General features: G+C 38.9%; 1 protein-coding gene across 3 annotated transcripts in view; it reads left to right on the plus strand.

Annotated features, from left to right (window-relative positions):
• CWF19L1 (CWF19 like cell cycle control factor 1) overlaps positions 1 to 12,373 on the plus strand; it is a 30,248-nt gene that overhangs the window by 963 nt on the left and 16,912 nt on the right. For 2 of the 3 annotated variants that reach the window (XM_041745960.1, XM_041745961.1), the window contains exons 2-6: positions 2,179 to 2,263; positions 3,092 to 3,170; positions 4,129 to 4,230; positions 6,511 to 6,725; positions 8,120 to 8,238. In XM_041745960.1, coding sequence (XP_041601894.1) covers positions 2,179 to 2,263; positions 3,092 to 3,170; positions 4,129 to 4,230; positions 6,511 to 6,725; positions 8,120 to 8,238 — 600 coding nt within the window. The remainder of the gene's footprint in view (positions 1 to 2,178; positions 2,264 to 3,091; positions 3,171 to 4,128; positions 4,231 to 6,510; positions 6,726 to 8,119; positions 8,239 to 12,373) is intronic. The other variant, XM_041745962.1, reaches the window with a different exon arrangement.

Below are 12,373 nucleotides of genomic sequence, written 5' to 3' on the forward strand. Positions count from 1 at the left end.
AAAAGTGCAGGAGTTGAAATTAACAGGGCTTGGAGATGGTTTAGCTGTGAGAAGGAGTTGGCACTGTGGGATCCTAGATTTCTGCCCTTCAGTGGGATAGGAAACACTGGGAAAGGTCCTAGTTGGGGAGGTGAACTTTGAGATGGATATACAAACTGGGTGCTGGCTCTCCGAGAAACAATTTTAATTCCATGTGACAACTACTACGATAGAGGAAGTGCAGGCTCCTGTGGGAGCACCGGTAATTGGTGACTGGTAGGGACTCGAGGGTGTCCTAGAAGAGGTGGTGCTCAGAAGGTAAATAAAAACACATAGTAGTTTGTTACAGAGCTTGCTCTGAGATGCTGTATGGGTTTCTGAAGTTTGAGAAGAAAGTGACTTTCTGAGTCAGTCAAGAAGGCTTTAGAGATGTGTTGGGCCTTGAAGGGTGGGAAAAATTTAGATTCGGAGTGGGTAGGGTGGGGCTTTTAGGAAAGGTAACTACCTTAGGGAATGGCAGACAGAGTGATCAAACTGACCATAGGGGAGATTTCTGCTATGGAAATTCGAAGGATCAAAGACTTGTAGAAGGATGTAGTAGCTCTGCAGGCAATGGAGTTCTCTTAATGTTTTTGAGGAAAGAACATTAAATTGTTGGCTATAATTATATAGGATATACACATACCTCTTATTGTAGCTTTCTTCATATAAGTTTGTATCAGAGTGTCTCCCCTTCCCTGATTGTCAGCTTTTTGAGGTTTGAACTAAATCTTTCTCCTTTTTACTCCTAATGTGTAGGAAGAAGAGTAGGCCTTAGAAGAAATAAATGTTAGCATTCTCCCTACTTTGTATCCAGTACCTGATTCATTGGATCTCTCTCTGATTCTGCCTCTGCCATGTCACAGGACTCCTAATTGCTCTGCCTAGGAGTGGCCTCCATTCTTCCCCCTCCCTCATTTCCCGCCTGACTTCTCAGTTCAATTTGTGTTCACGTGTTCAGAATTTAAAATTTTTCATCCATTTCTGTCCTTCCTGTCTTCACTTAATATTGCCCTTTTCTAATATTTTTGCTTATAGTTACTGGTTCTTCCAGACCATCTTTCACTGTTACTAAAATGAACTTTCTAAAACATGTCACTACCCAGCTTGAAAATGTTTGTGGTGATATGGACACATGAGAAAGGCATACTGACAGAACAATAAGAACTATAATATTTAAAAAAAAAAAAAAAAAAAAGAACTATAATATTTTGGGATCCCTGGGTGGCGCAGCGGTTTGGCGCCTGCCTTTGGCCCAGGGCGCGATCCTGGAGACCCGGGATCGAATCCCACGTCAGGCTCCCGGTTCATGGAGCCTGCTTCTGCCTCTGCCTGTGTCTCTGCCTCTCTCTCTCTCTCTGTGACTATCATAAATAAATAAAAATTAAAAAAAAAAAGAACTATAATATTTCAAGATGAGTTCAAAGACATTAATAATTGGTATGAGAAATAGAAAACCATGGAAGTCAGAATTATAAAAACTCAGATATAAGGTGATAGAATAAGTTACTTCACAGCTTAGGGCCAGTCTGTCTTACAAACCTCAGCTCTTACTACTTTTTATGTCTCTGCCCCTTAACACTTAACACTTTACACATACCTCTTATTGTAGCCTTCTTCATATAAGTTTGTATCAGAGTGTCTCCCCTTCCCTGATTGTCAGCTTTTTGAGGTTTGAACTAAATCTTTCTCCTTTTTACTCCTAATGTGTTCTTCGCATAGTACCAGGCATATTGCCTTAGCATATTGTAGGTGTCCATACATGGTTGTCAAATGGATGATTGATAGTGGCATTGGAAAGGAAAAGGGTGGAATGAATGTGAAAGATGTTTGGAAAATGGGATTGATGAGACTTGATGACTGGATGGGGGATTTTTGACTCTTGAAGACCAACTTGGCAAAACAGCCATCCACAAACCTTGGGAAGTGAGGAGAAGAAGTTGGTTCCATTTTGGAGGAAATGATAAACTAACTTTTAGATGTGGTGAGTTTAAAGTTTTGGTGACCTTTAGGTGGAGCTGCCCCAAGATCACATGTGCTGAACCTCTCCAGTACCTCAGAGGAACTGAGTCTCATACCTACCTGAAGACTAATATGTACCAAGGCCGGGAGGCCATTCATGTTTCCTGGACTCCCTTAACATTTATCTCTTGTTTGCAGCTTGGCATGTGGAGATGTTGAAGGAAAGTTTGATGTTTTATTCAATAGAGTTCGAGCAATTCAGAAGAAAAGTGGAAACTTTGATGTAAGACATTTCCTGTTACTGAATCTAATTTTACTGTTATACTCAAACATGCTGAAATAAAGCTTGGACTTTATTCCTTTCTCAGTTGAAAGCATACTTTCCCTTTTTGTTAGACTGAGTTCCTTTTGTGATGGTAGGAACTTAGTAGCTGTGGAATGGTAGGGAAAGGGAGACCTCTGTACTTTTTTATACTTTTTGAATTTGAATGTTACTTTCTTACTGTGCACAAAACTGAAAACAGTTGAGCAAAACCTCCCCAGGTGATTCTAGCCCCTGGGTTTGGGAACCTCATGTGTATTTCATGAGTGTGTGGTATGGATTAAATCTGATAACATGTGCAAATGCTTCACAAACTGAAGAGCCTTATATAAATGTTATGTAGGGTTGCCAATTAGAATGTAAGCCCCCAGGAAACAGAAGAGTATTCTAGGTATGGGGACAAGCTGTTCATGGGTTAAAAAATGGAGTAAAGACAACAGTCAGGAATGTGGTTTTTCCCCCTGTATCTCTCAGGGTATTTAGTACTTAAAGTTTTGTGTTTCAAGACAGATTCTTGGAAGTAGATTTCTCCATCTTTCCCTGACTCCCTCCTCCCCATCCCAGCTTGAGTTTAATGGCCAGCGAGCCAAAATTTAGTAATTTATAGAATCAGATCAACTACTGCAGTTGCTGCTGAAGAATTATATATTGAGATTCTGCAAATGATTAAGGAAAAAAAAAACCTACTTTGAGGCTGTTAAGTAGGCTATTTAGCTGGATTATGTTAATATCAATTATGTACTATTTAATTTAAAAAAATCTCATATCTGTTTAAAAAACTCATTTTAGCTGCTGTTGTGTGTAGGAAATTTCTTTGGCTCCACTCCAGATGCTGAATGGGAGAAGTATAAAACTGGCATCAAGAAAGGTATAGAAATTATTTTTATTTAACAAATGGTTTCTAACAAGGTTTTAAGGTTACATAATTCTTGCTGGATTGTTTTTCATACATATTAATTATTTAAGAATTTCCCTTTGAGCTCCACCTGGAGCTGGGAAGGATGCTTATATGTATCTAAATGTTCCTGTTTTGATTTGGTTGGGTTTGGTTTAGAAAAATAATTCTCAGGATGCTTGGATGGCTCAGTAGGTTGAGCGTCCAACTCTTGATTTTAACTCAGGTCATGATCTCAGGGTTGTGGGATTGAGCTCCACTTTAAGCTCTGTGCTCAGTGGGGAGTTTGCTTGAGATTCTCTCTCTCCCTCTGCCCCTTCTCTCGTTCATGCTTATGCATGCTCTGTCTCTTTCAAATAAATAAATAAATCTGGGATCCCTGGGTGGCGCAGCGGTTTGGCGCCTGCCTTTGGCCCAGGGCGCGATCCTGGAGACCCGGGATCGAATCCCACGTCGGGCTCCCGGTGCATGGAGCCTGCTTCTCCCTCTGCCTGTGTCTCTGCCTCTCTCTCTCTCTCTCTCTCTATCATAAATAAATAAAAATTAAAAAAAAAAAAAGATTCAAATAAATAAATAAATCTTAAAAAAAAAAAAAAAAGAAAAATTCTCTTCTAAGTAGGCAGGAATTGAAGAAATGCAACCATATGTGTCCTTTCCTTTTTCCAGTCTGAGTGGCTTTTTTATGAAGCTCTTTAGGGTCTATGTTTCTCTTATTATACAGTAACCATCTTCTTTAAGATGTCACTTCATCAACCAACGATAACTATTAGGCCACAGGTTGGATAGGATATCCCAAGTGCTCAGCATGTTCCACAAATAGGATTGCAGGCTCATTGCTTTTACGATGATTATTTTTCCTATGGGGAAATATTTCTCAAATTCCAAAGCAGATCTGGTAACTGTATGGTCTCATGTCTGTTTCTCTCACTAGCTCCCATTCAGACATATGTGCTGGGTGCTAATAACCAGGAAACAGTAAAATATTTCCAAGATGCTGATGGATGTGAGTTAGCTGAAAACATTACTTATCTGGGTAAGTTGATATTTTTTTGTGTTTGTAACCAACATAATAAAATGTCTTCAGGAATTAGTCTCCTGGGAAATTTGTGGCTGGATTCTTCTGCCATTACTGCCCAGAAAATGGGGTTCTTTCCCAAAGTCTGTGTCTCTACCCTTGAGACTCTAGCATTTTTTCCTCTGTATTCTCTCCCTCCTTTTCCCAATCTCCTTGTACTCCCACAACCCAATATATACTCCTGCAGCCAACCACGGAATAAACTATTTGTAGTATACGGAGTACTTAAGGTATAAATTATGTTGAAAAAAATTCCATGTTTGTGGTCTCACCATGTAACATTGCTAGATATATACATCTTTTTAGATTCCTAACTCGCTCTATAGCTCTATGTCTCACTGAGCTTTTGGAAATTCAAGTGGTTAGTCCTGATTCTCACATTTTTCACTCCCTTTGTCCTTCTTAGGTTCTGGTCCACTTTTTAATTTCAGGTTAAAGTTGTTCCCTTTTTACACCCAAATCTCTTTTAGTGGTTCTTTTTAGTATCTGGCATTTAAAAAAGCACTGTCAGATTTTGTTTTTGTTTTTGCCTTATCTGCCATCTGGCTATGGCTTCTTGGATTATTCGACTCATTTTTTTCTACAATGACTCCACTGTTCTTCACATTTCCTCTTTCTTGGTCTCTGACTTCTCTGGAAAGCTTCTACAATTTCTTTACTGGCCTTTATTCTCTACATCTGGCTGTGGCCCTTGTGTAAGCAATCTTCTCTCGCTTCAATCATATGGGGCTCCTTCAGGCAAAAAATTGAGGGACAGATTTTTGTTTGTTGTTTTTAACCATTGCTGTGAGATACACATATTGAAATCCTTTTGTTGTAGATGTTAACATAGGCCTGACTTATGCCAGCTCTTGCAGTAGTTATTAGATTGGATTAAGATTGACACTGTAGATATTTATGGCAGCCATTTTACCATATGACTTTAGTGCCAGTAGTGGAAAGAACAAGGAGGTATTTGGGTTATTTCTGTGAAAGAGATTTTTTGAGATCCAGTAGGAGGAGCAAACAATGAACTTGATAGTGAACATGTGATAGTGAGCTTGAAGTGTTGGGAGATCATCCAACATATAGTTGGAAGCGATCTTTCTAGAGTATATAAGCAAGGTCAATGTGGAGGAATAAGCTTTGGGGAGTTGGTCCCAAAAAGATGAAAAACAAAGTGAGAAGGATCATATGTTTTCAGAGGAAATATAATGAGAAGGAAAGCACAGCTCTGTGGTGGGGGGTGTATATCTTCATCCAGGCGTAGGCAAAGAGTGATTAGAGCAGTGTTGGGGGGAGGTAAAGATCTTATCAAATTCAGACTCTAAATGAAGAGAGAGTGGTTTCAGAAACCAGGAGAGACTATTGTCAGTTACAGGGCGATTCACGACCTTTATGAGAATGGTAGGAGAGGGAAACCAGAGTGCAGTGGGTTCAGGAGATAAGAAGTGAAGCCCTTAGAATGCATGGACTGCATTTTTGAGAAATTGGAAATAGAAGAAAAGGCGGTTTCTCTTTCAATTAGTGTGTGTGTTCCCTTTATCAGTTGATCTGTGTGTTAATTGGCATGGTTCTTTATTGCTTAGTATGTCCATTAGTATGTTTAGTACTCTGTTCTTCTCTGAGTGGAAAGAGCTCACTGAGAAGAGTCTCTGTAGGTGAAAGGAAGGTAAAAGTTGATGGAGCTAGGTCTTAAAGGCAACAGGAAGAAGTAGGTTTAATGGCTCAAGCCAGGAATATATTTAAAAGAGGGTAGAGTCTCTAGTTTTGCCCAGTTGCTCTTTCCACATGTTTGCCGTCTGTCATACGCTGCTGCCTGCTTAAAGAGCATATGCATTCTAGACTGTACTTTTCTCAGAACTGCTGCTTGTTTTTCCTCACCGCCTCTCCCTGAGTCCAGGTGTCTGGGTTTCTTTTAACCCGTGTAGAGCCTTCTCAAGAAGGCAGGAAGGCTTTTTCTTAATCAGTGTTTCCCAACTTTTTTCATTTGTAAGGTACCTGGGGTAAACAGACCAGCCTGTGGGGTCCAGCATCCTCCACATAAGGGCTACTCTCCCTGAATGGGAACACAGTTGTAGCTATCCACCACTGAGTCCCTGCAGGCAGAAGAGAGGCTCTAGAAGAGTCTGTGCTCATTTAGACATGCTGAATGGCAGGGAGGTGGGGGCTCATGGCATGGGGAGAGAGATTTATCACTATAATACTCTGTTCTGCAATTTTGACTAAAACTTGTCCATTTTTTTTTTTTGAACCCAGGTCGTAAAGGTATCTTCACTGGAAGCTCGGGGCTGCAGATTGTGTACCTCAGTGGGACAGAGTCCTTAAATGAGCCGGTCCCCGGTTACAGTTTTAGTCCCAAGGATGTATCTTCCCTGAGGACAATGCTGTGTTCAACATCCCAGTTTAAGGGAGTTGATATCTTGCTCACATCCCCATGGCCCAAGTATGTGGGGAACTTTGGGAATTCCTCTGTGAGTAGTGCTTGTTCAGTTGGAATTTCTATAAGCAAATTGCACTAACTTAATTTGGGACTTTTTTTTTCTTTTTTTTTTTTTTAATTTAAGATTTTATTTACTTATTTGAGAGAGACAGCACAGAGTGAGAGAGAGAGCACAAGCAGGGGAAGGGGCAGGGGGAGGAACAGATTTCCTGCTGAGCAGGGAGCCCAACGCAACTGAGGGCTCGATCCCAGATGCTGGAATCATGACCTGAGCCAAAGGCAAATGCTTACCTGATAGAGCCACCCAGGTGCCCCTTTTTGCTCTTTATATTGAGTATTTCAGCTCTTAGTACCTTTCAGTAGAAATTTTGTGTAAATTACTTCAGGATACTTAAAACTATATCAACTGACCAAAGCAAAAACTTTAAAACTGGTTGATCTTATGAAAGCACAATTCACAGATGGGCTTGCTGAAATCTTAATTATAAATGAATGATTCTTTAAATTATTTTCCCTGCTTCAATGTCTTCTTTCAGGCTTCCTCATAATATGTTTTGAGGGTTCACTAATTTTTAGTGAAAAGATTTACAGCTAGTGACAGCTCTACAGTTATATTTCTCTTACCTTCCATTCCACATTGTAGCATTTTGGCTTTCAAAATACATTTTTTTAATGGAATTATTATGGGATAAGTGATAGTGATATAAAGATCTGACCTTGAGGCCAATTCCCTGCACTTCGGCAGAAACCTAAAGGAAGCAAGCATAGGACATAAGAAATTCTTGCTTTACTTGGTATAAAACTAATTTTGCTAACTTCTTTATCTCCAGCTAATACCTTCTCTTAAGTTCTTAAAATAATATGGATGAGAGATCACATAATTTGTTGTTAATAAAAGCTAGGGGTGGATGAGGAATAAACCTAGTATTTTTCACAAATTTTATGTTACAAACTTTAACAAGGGCATGGTTGCGTCCTTCTACAAACTACACCTTTCTTGGCTGAGGCAAAATGAAGGATTGCAGGCTTATGTCATGAAGTCTGTGAATGTCCCATTCCAAATAATCTCTGGATCCTAGGGGCCCTGAAAGCTAGCTCTTAATTTTTATTTTTTGCATTGACTAGGACTGTCTGTATTGTCAGAACTATAGGTACACAACAAAGCAAATTATAGAAGCATAGTCTGTGGGCTTCAGAGAGACATATCACTTTCCAAAAAAGATCATAGTAAATCCTATTTTGGATATTAGTGTGGAGGGCTTACCTTACCTTTTAACCCCTGGCTGTCCAGCAGTGGTTCCCATCTCTGCATTTATAATAGCCTAGTTCCTCTTCCGTGTTTGAGATTTCTGATTGCCACAGGTATGGAAAAAAGTAGAAAAAAACTTTTAGGTTCGTTATGATGACTGAATTTCTATTTACTAGGGAGAAGTGGATACCAAAAAATGTGGCTCTGCTTTGGTCTCCAGTCTGGCCACAGACTTGAAACCAAGATACCATTTTGCTGCTTTGGAAAAGACCTATTATGAGAGGCTGCCCTATCGGTGAGTAGCATTGCATTATTTTGGCTTTTTGGAGAATTTGCCTTGGATCTTCTTTTTTTTTAAAGATTCTATTTATTTATTCATGAGAGAAAGAGAGACACAGGCAGGCAGAGACATAGGCAGAGGGAGAAGCAGGTTCCATACAGGGAGCCTGATGTGGGACTCAATCCAGGGACTCCAGGATCATGCCCTGAGCCGAAGGCAGATGCTCAACCGCTGAGCCACCCAGGTGTCCCTTGCCTTGGATCTTCTTTGTGAACTTCTCTTCATCTTAGCCATGTAACATCTTCATTCCTTTCGTTTACTCAGGCACGGAAGTGAGTGGCTCTCAAGTTATTTAACTCTTCTCAGTTTGTTTCCTAATTTGAAATTTAGGGGATTGGACTGTATACAGTCCCTGAAAGATGTGCAGATCTGAAGGAACTATACTGTTTCATCCTCACAGCTTCCTGTAACATAGTATGTCCTGTTGCCTGTTTCAAACAGGTCAAACCAGTACTCCTGGTATAGTCATGAAAACTCTTGTCTCAGCCTAATCAATTCAGAAGTATTTCAACTTGATAATTAAGAACTTATATCTTTTTTTTTTTTTTTTTTTTTTTTTTTTTTACTTTTTTCTTATTTTTGAGTTTGGAGATGGAGTTATTAAAGCACGTCTTGCAGAGACAATAAAACCAGTGTTTCATAAGTGATAAAATTAAGTTAACTCTGAATTATCTTCACAGGTAAAGAGCATGGATAATTTCTAAAATAATCTATAAAAACTATTTTAGCTTTTAAGGATCAGAATACACATTTCCCTGAAGAACACATGAAAAGATGGCCAGTAGGCACATGAAAAGATGCTCATGTCATTAGCGATTAGGGTAATCCAAGTCCAGCCCACAATGAGACACAACTTGATACCCACTAAGATGGCTACAATCAGAAAGTATAATTTAAGTGTTGGTGAGGATGTGGAGGAATCAGAACCCTCATACATTGTTGGCAGCAGTGTAAAATGGTGCAGATGCTTTACAAAACTGTTGGCAGTTTCTCAAAAGATTAAATATAGAGTTATTGTCTGACCCAGCAATTCCACTCTGTTCCAAGTGAAGTAAAAACATTGACCCATGCAAAAACTTGTACACAAATGATCATAACAGCATTATTTACAGTAGACAAAAAGTGGGAAACAACCCAAATGTCTGTCATCTGATGAATGGGTAAAGAAAAAGGGATATATCTGTACTTTGGAATGTTATTCAAGAAAAAGGAAAGGAGAACTGATAAATGCTACAAGGGTGAATATTGAAAACATTATGCCAGGGGATCCCTGGGTGGCGCAGCAGTTTGGCACCTGCCTTTGGCCCAGGGCCCGATCCTGGAGACCCGGGATCGAATCCCACATCAGGCTCCCGGTGCATGGAGCCTGCTTCTCCCTCTGCCTATGTCTCTGCCTCTCTCTCTCTCTCTGTGTGACTATCATTAAAAAAAAGAAAAAAAAAAAACATTATGCCAAATCAAAGAAGCTAAGCACAAGAGACCATATATTGTATGGTTGGATTTATATAAAATATCAAGAACATTAAAAAAGTCAAGAATAGGCAAATTCATAGAGATAGAAAGTAGAGTCGTGGTTGCCAAGCCTAGTTGGAGGGGAAATGTGGAGTGACTGCTAATAATGTGAATATGCTAAAAACTATCAAGTATTTTACTTTAGATGGGTGAATTGTTTAATATTTGAATTAGAGCTCTCATTTCTGGAGGCTCTGGGGGAGAATCTGTTTTCTTGCCTTTGAAAGTTTCTAGAGGGCAGCCCAGGTGGCTCAGTGGTTTAGTGCCACCTTCAGCCTAGGGTGTATCCTGGAGACCCAAGATCGAGTCCCACATCGGGCTCCCTGCATGGAGCCTGCTTCTCCCTCTGCCTGTGTCTCTGCCTTTCTCTCTCTCTCTCTCTCTCATGAATAAATAAATAAAATCTTTAAAAAAAAAAAAAAGAAAGTTTCTAGAGGTCAGCTAATGTTCCATGGTTCATGGCCCTCTTGCCCCATCTCAAAGCCAGTAATTCTGGTTGAATCTTGCCACTTTTACTTTCTTCTGTACTCACTTCTCCCTCTGGCACTTGAACTTCCCCCTTCCACTTTTTTTTTTAATTCCAGTAAAATTAACATACAGTGTTATATTAGTTTTAGGTGTATCATATAGTGATTCAGCAGTTCTATACATCACTCAGTGCTCATTGCAGTAAGTATAAGCTTAAGCCCCATCACTGCTTTTACCCATCCCCCACCCACCTCCCCTCTGGCAATCACCAGTTTGTTCTTTATAGTTTTGAGTCTCTCTCTTTTTTTTGTGTTTGTTTTGTTCCCTAAATTCCAACATATGGGTGAAATCATTTGGTATTTGTTTTCTCTGACTGACTTATTCCATTTAGCATTATATCCTTTAGCTCCATCCACATTGTTGCAAATGGCAAGACTTCATTCTTTTTAATGGTTAGGTGATATTCCTTTGTATACATGTATCACACCTTCTTTGTGCATTCATTTATCAGTGGATTCTTGGATTGCTTTCATATTTTGGCTATTGTAAATAATGCTGCAGTAAACATAGAAGTGCATATATCTTTTCAAATTAATATTTTCGTATTCTTTGGGTAAATACCTATTAGTGAAATTACTGGAACATATGGTAATTCTATTTTAAGTTTTTTGAGGAACCTTCATACTAGTTTTCCACACTATTTGTTCCAGCTTCCATTCCCACCAATATTGCACAAGGCTTCTTTTCTCTCTGCATCCTTACCAACACTTCTTGTTTCTTGTGTTTTTGATTTTAGCCCTTCTGACAAGTGTGAGGTAGGGCATGAATGATAATGAGTGATGTTGAGCGTCTTTTCATGTGTCTTTTGGTCATCTGTATGTCTTTGGAGAAATGTCTGTTCATATATTCTGCCCTTTTTAAAATTGGATTATGTTTTTGGTGTTGAGTTGTATAAGTTCTTTATATATTTTGGATATACGTCATTTACAAATATCTTCTCCTACTTGGTAGGTTGTCTTTTTGTTGACTGTTTCCTTTGCTGTGCAGGAACTTTTTATTTTGATGTATTCCCAATAGTTTATTTTTGCTTTTTGTTTCCTTTGCCTTAGGAGACATATCTAGAAAAATGAGTATGACACTGCTACAGCCAGTGTCAGAGAAAGTACTGCCTGTGTTCTCTTCTAGGATTTTTATGATTTCAGGTCTCACATTTATGTCTTTAATCCATTTTGAGTTTATTTTTGTGTATGGTATAGGAAAGTGGTCCAGTTTCATTCTTTTGCATGTAACTGTCCAGTTTTCCCAATACCCTTTGTTAAACAGTCTTTTTCCCATTGCATATTCTTGCCTCCATTGTCAAAGATTGATTGAACATACAATCGTGCATTTATTTCTAGGCTCTCTCTTCTGGTCCATTGATCTGTGTCTCTACTTTTGTGCCAGTAGCATATTGTTTTGATTAATATAGCTTTGTAGTGTATCTTGAAATCTGGGATTGTGGTACCTCTAGTTTTTTCTTTTTTAAGATTCCTTTGGCTATTTGAGGTCTTTTGTGGTTTCATACCAATTTTAGGATTGTTTGTTGTAGTTCTGTGAAAAATGCTATTGGTATTTGATAGGGATTGCATTAAATCTGTAGATTACATTAAATCTGTAGTATGGACATTTTAATAATATTTGTCCTCCCAATCCATGAGCATGGCATATGTTTCCATTTGTTTGCATCGTCTTCAGTTTCTTTAAGCAGTGTTTTATAGTTTTTAGGGTACAGGTCTTTCACCTCCTTGGTTATGTTTATTCCTAGGTATTTTATTATCCTTGGTGCAATTGTAAATGGGATTGTTTTCTTAATTTTTATTTCTTAACTTGTACTTTATTACTAGTGTATAGAAATGCAACAGAGCTCTTGCAACTTTCCTGAATTCATTTATTAGTTCTGGTAGTTTTTTTGTGGGGTCTTTAGAGTTTTCTCTGTATGGTGTCATGTCATCTGCAAATAGTGAAAGTTTTACTTTCTCCTTACCAATTTGTATGCCTTTTATTTCTTTTTGTGGTCTGATTACTGTGGCTAGGACTTCCAGTGCTATGTTGAATAAAAGTGGTGAAATTG

This window comes from Vulpes lagopus, chromosome 2, assembly GCF_018345385.1.
Source record: "Vulpes lagopus strain Blue_001 chromosome 2, ASM1834538v1, whole genome shotgun sequence".
In the NCBI taxonomy this organism is placed as follows: domain Eukaryota; kingdom Metazoa; phylum Chordata; class Mammalia; order Carnivora; family Canidae; genus Vulpes; species Vulpes lagopus.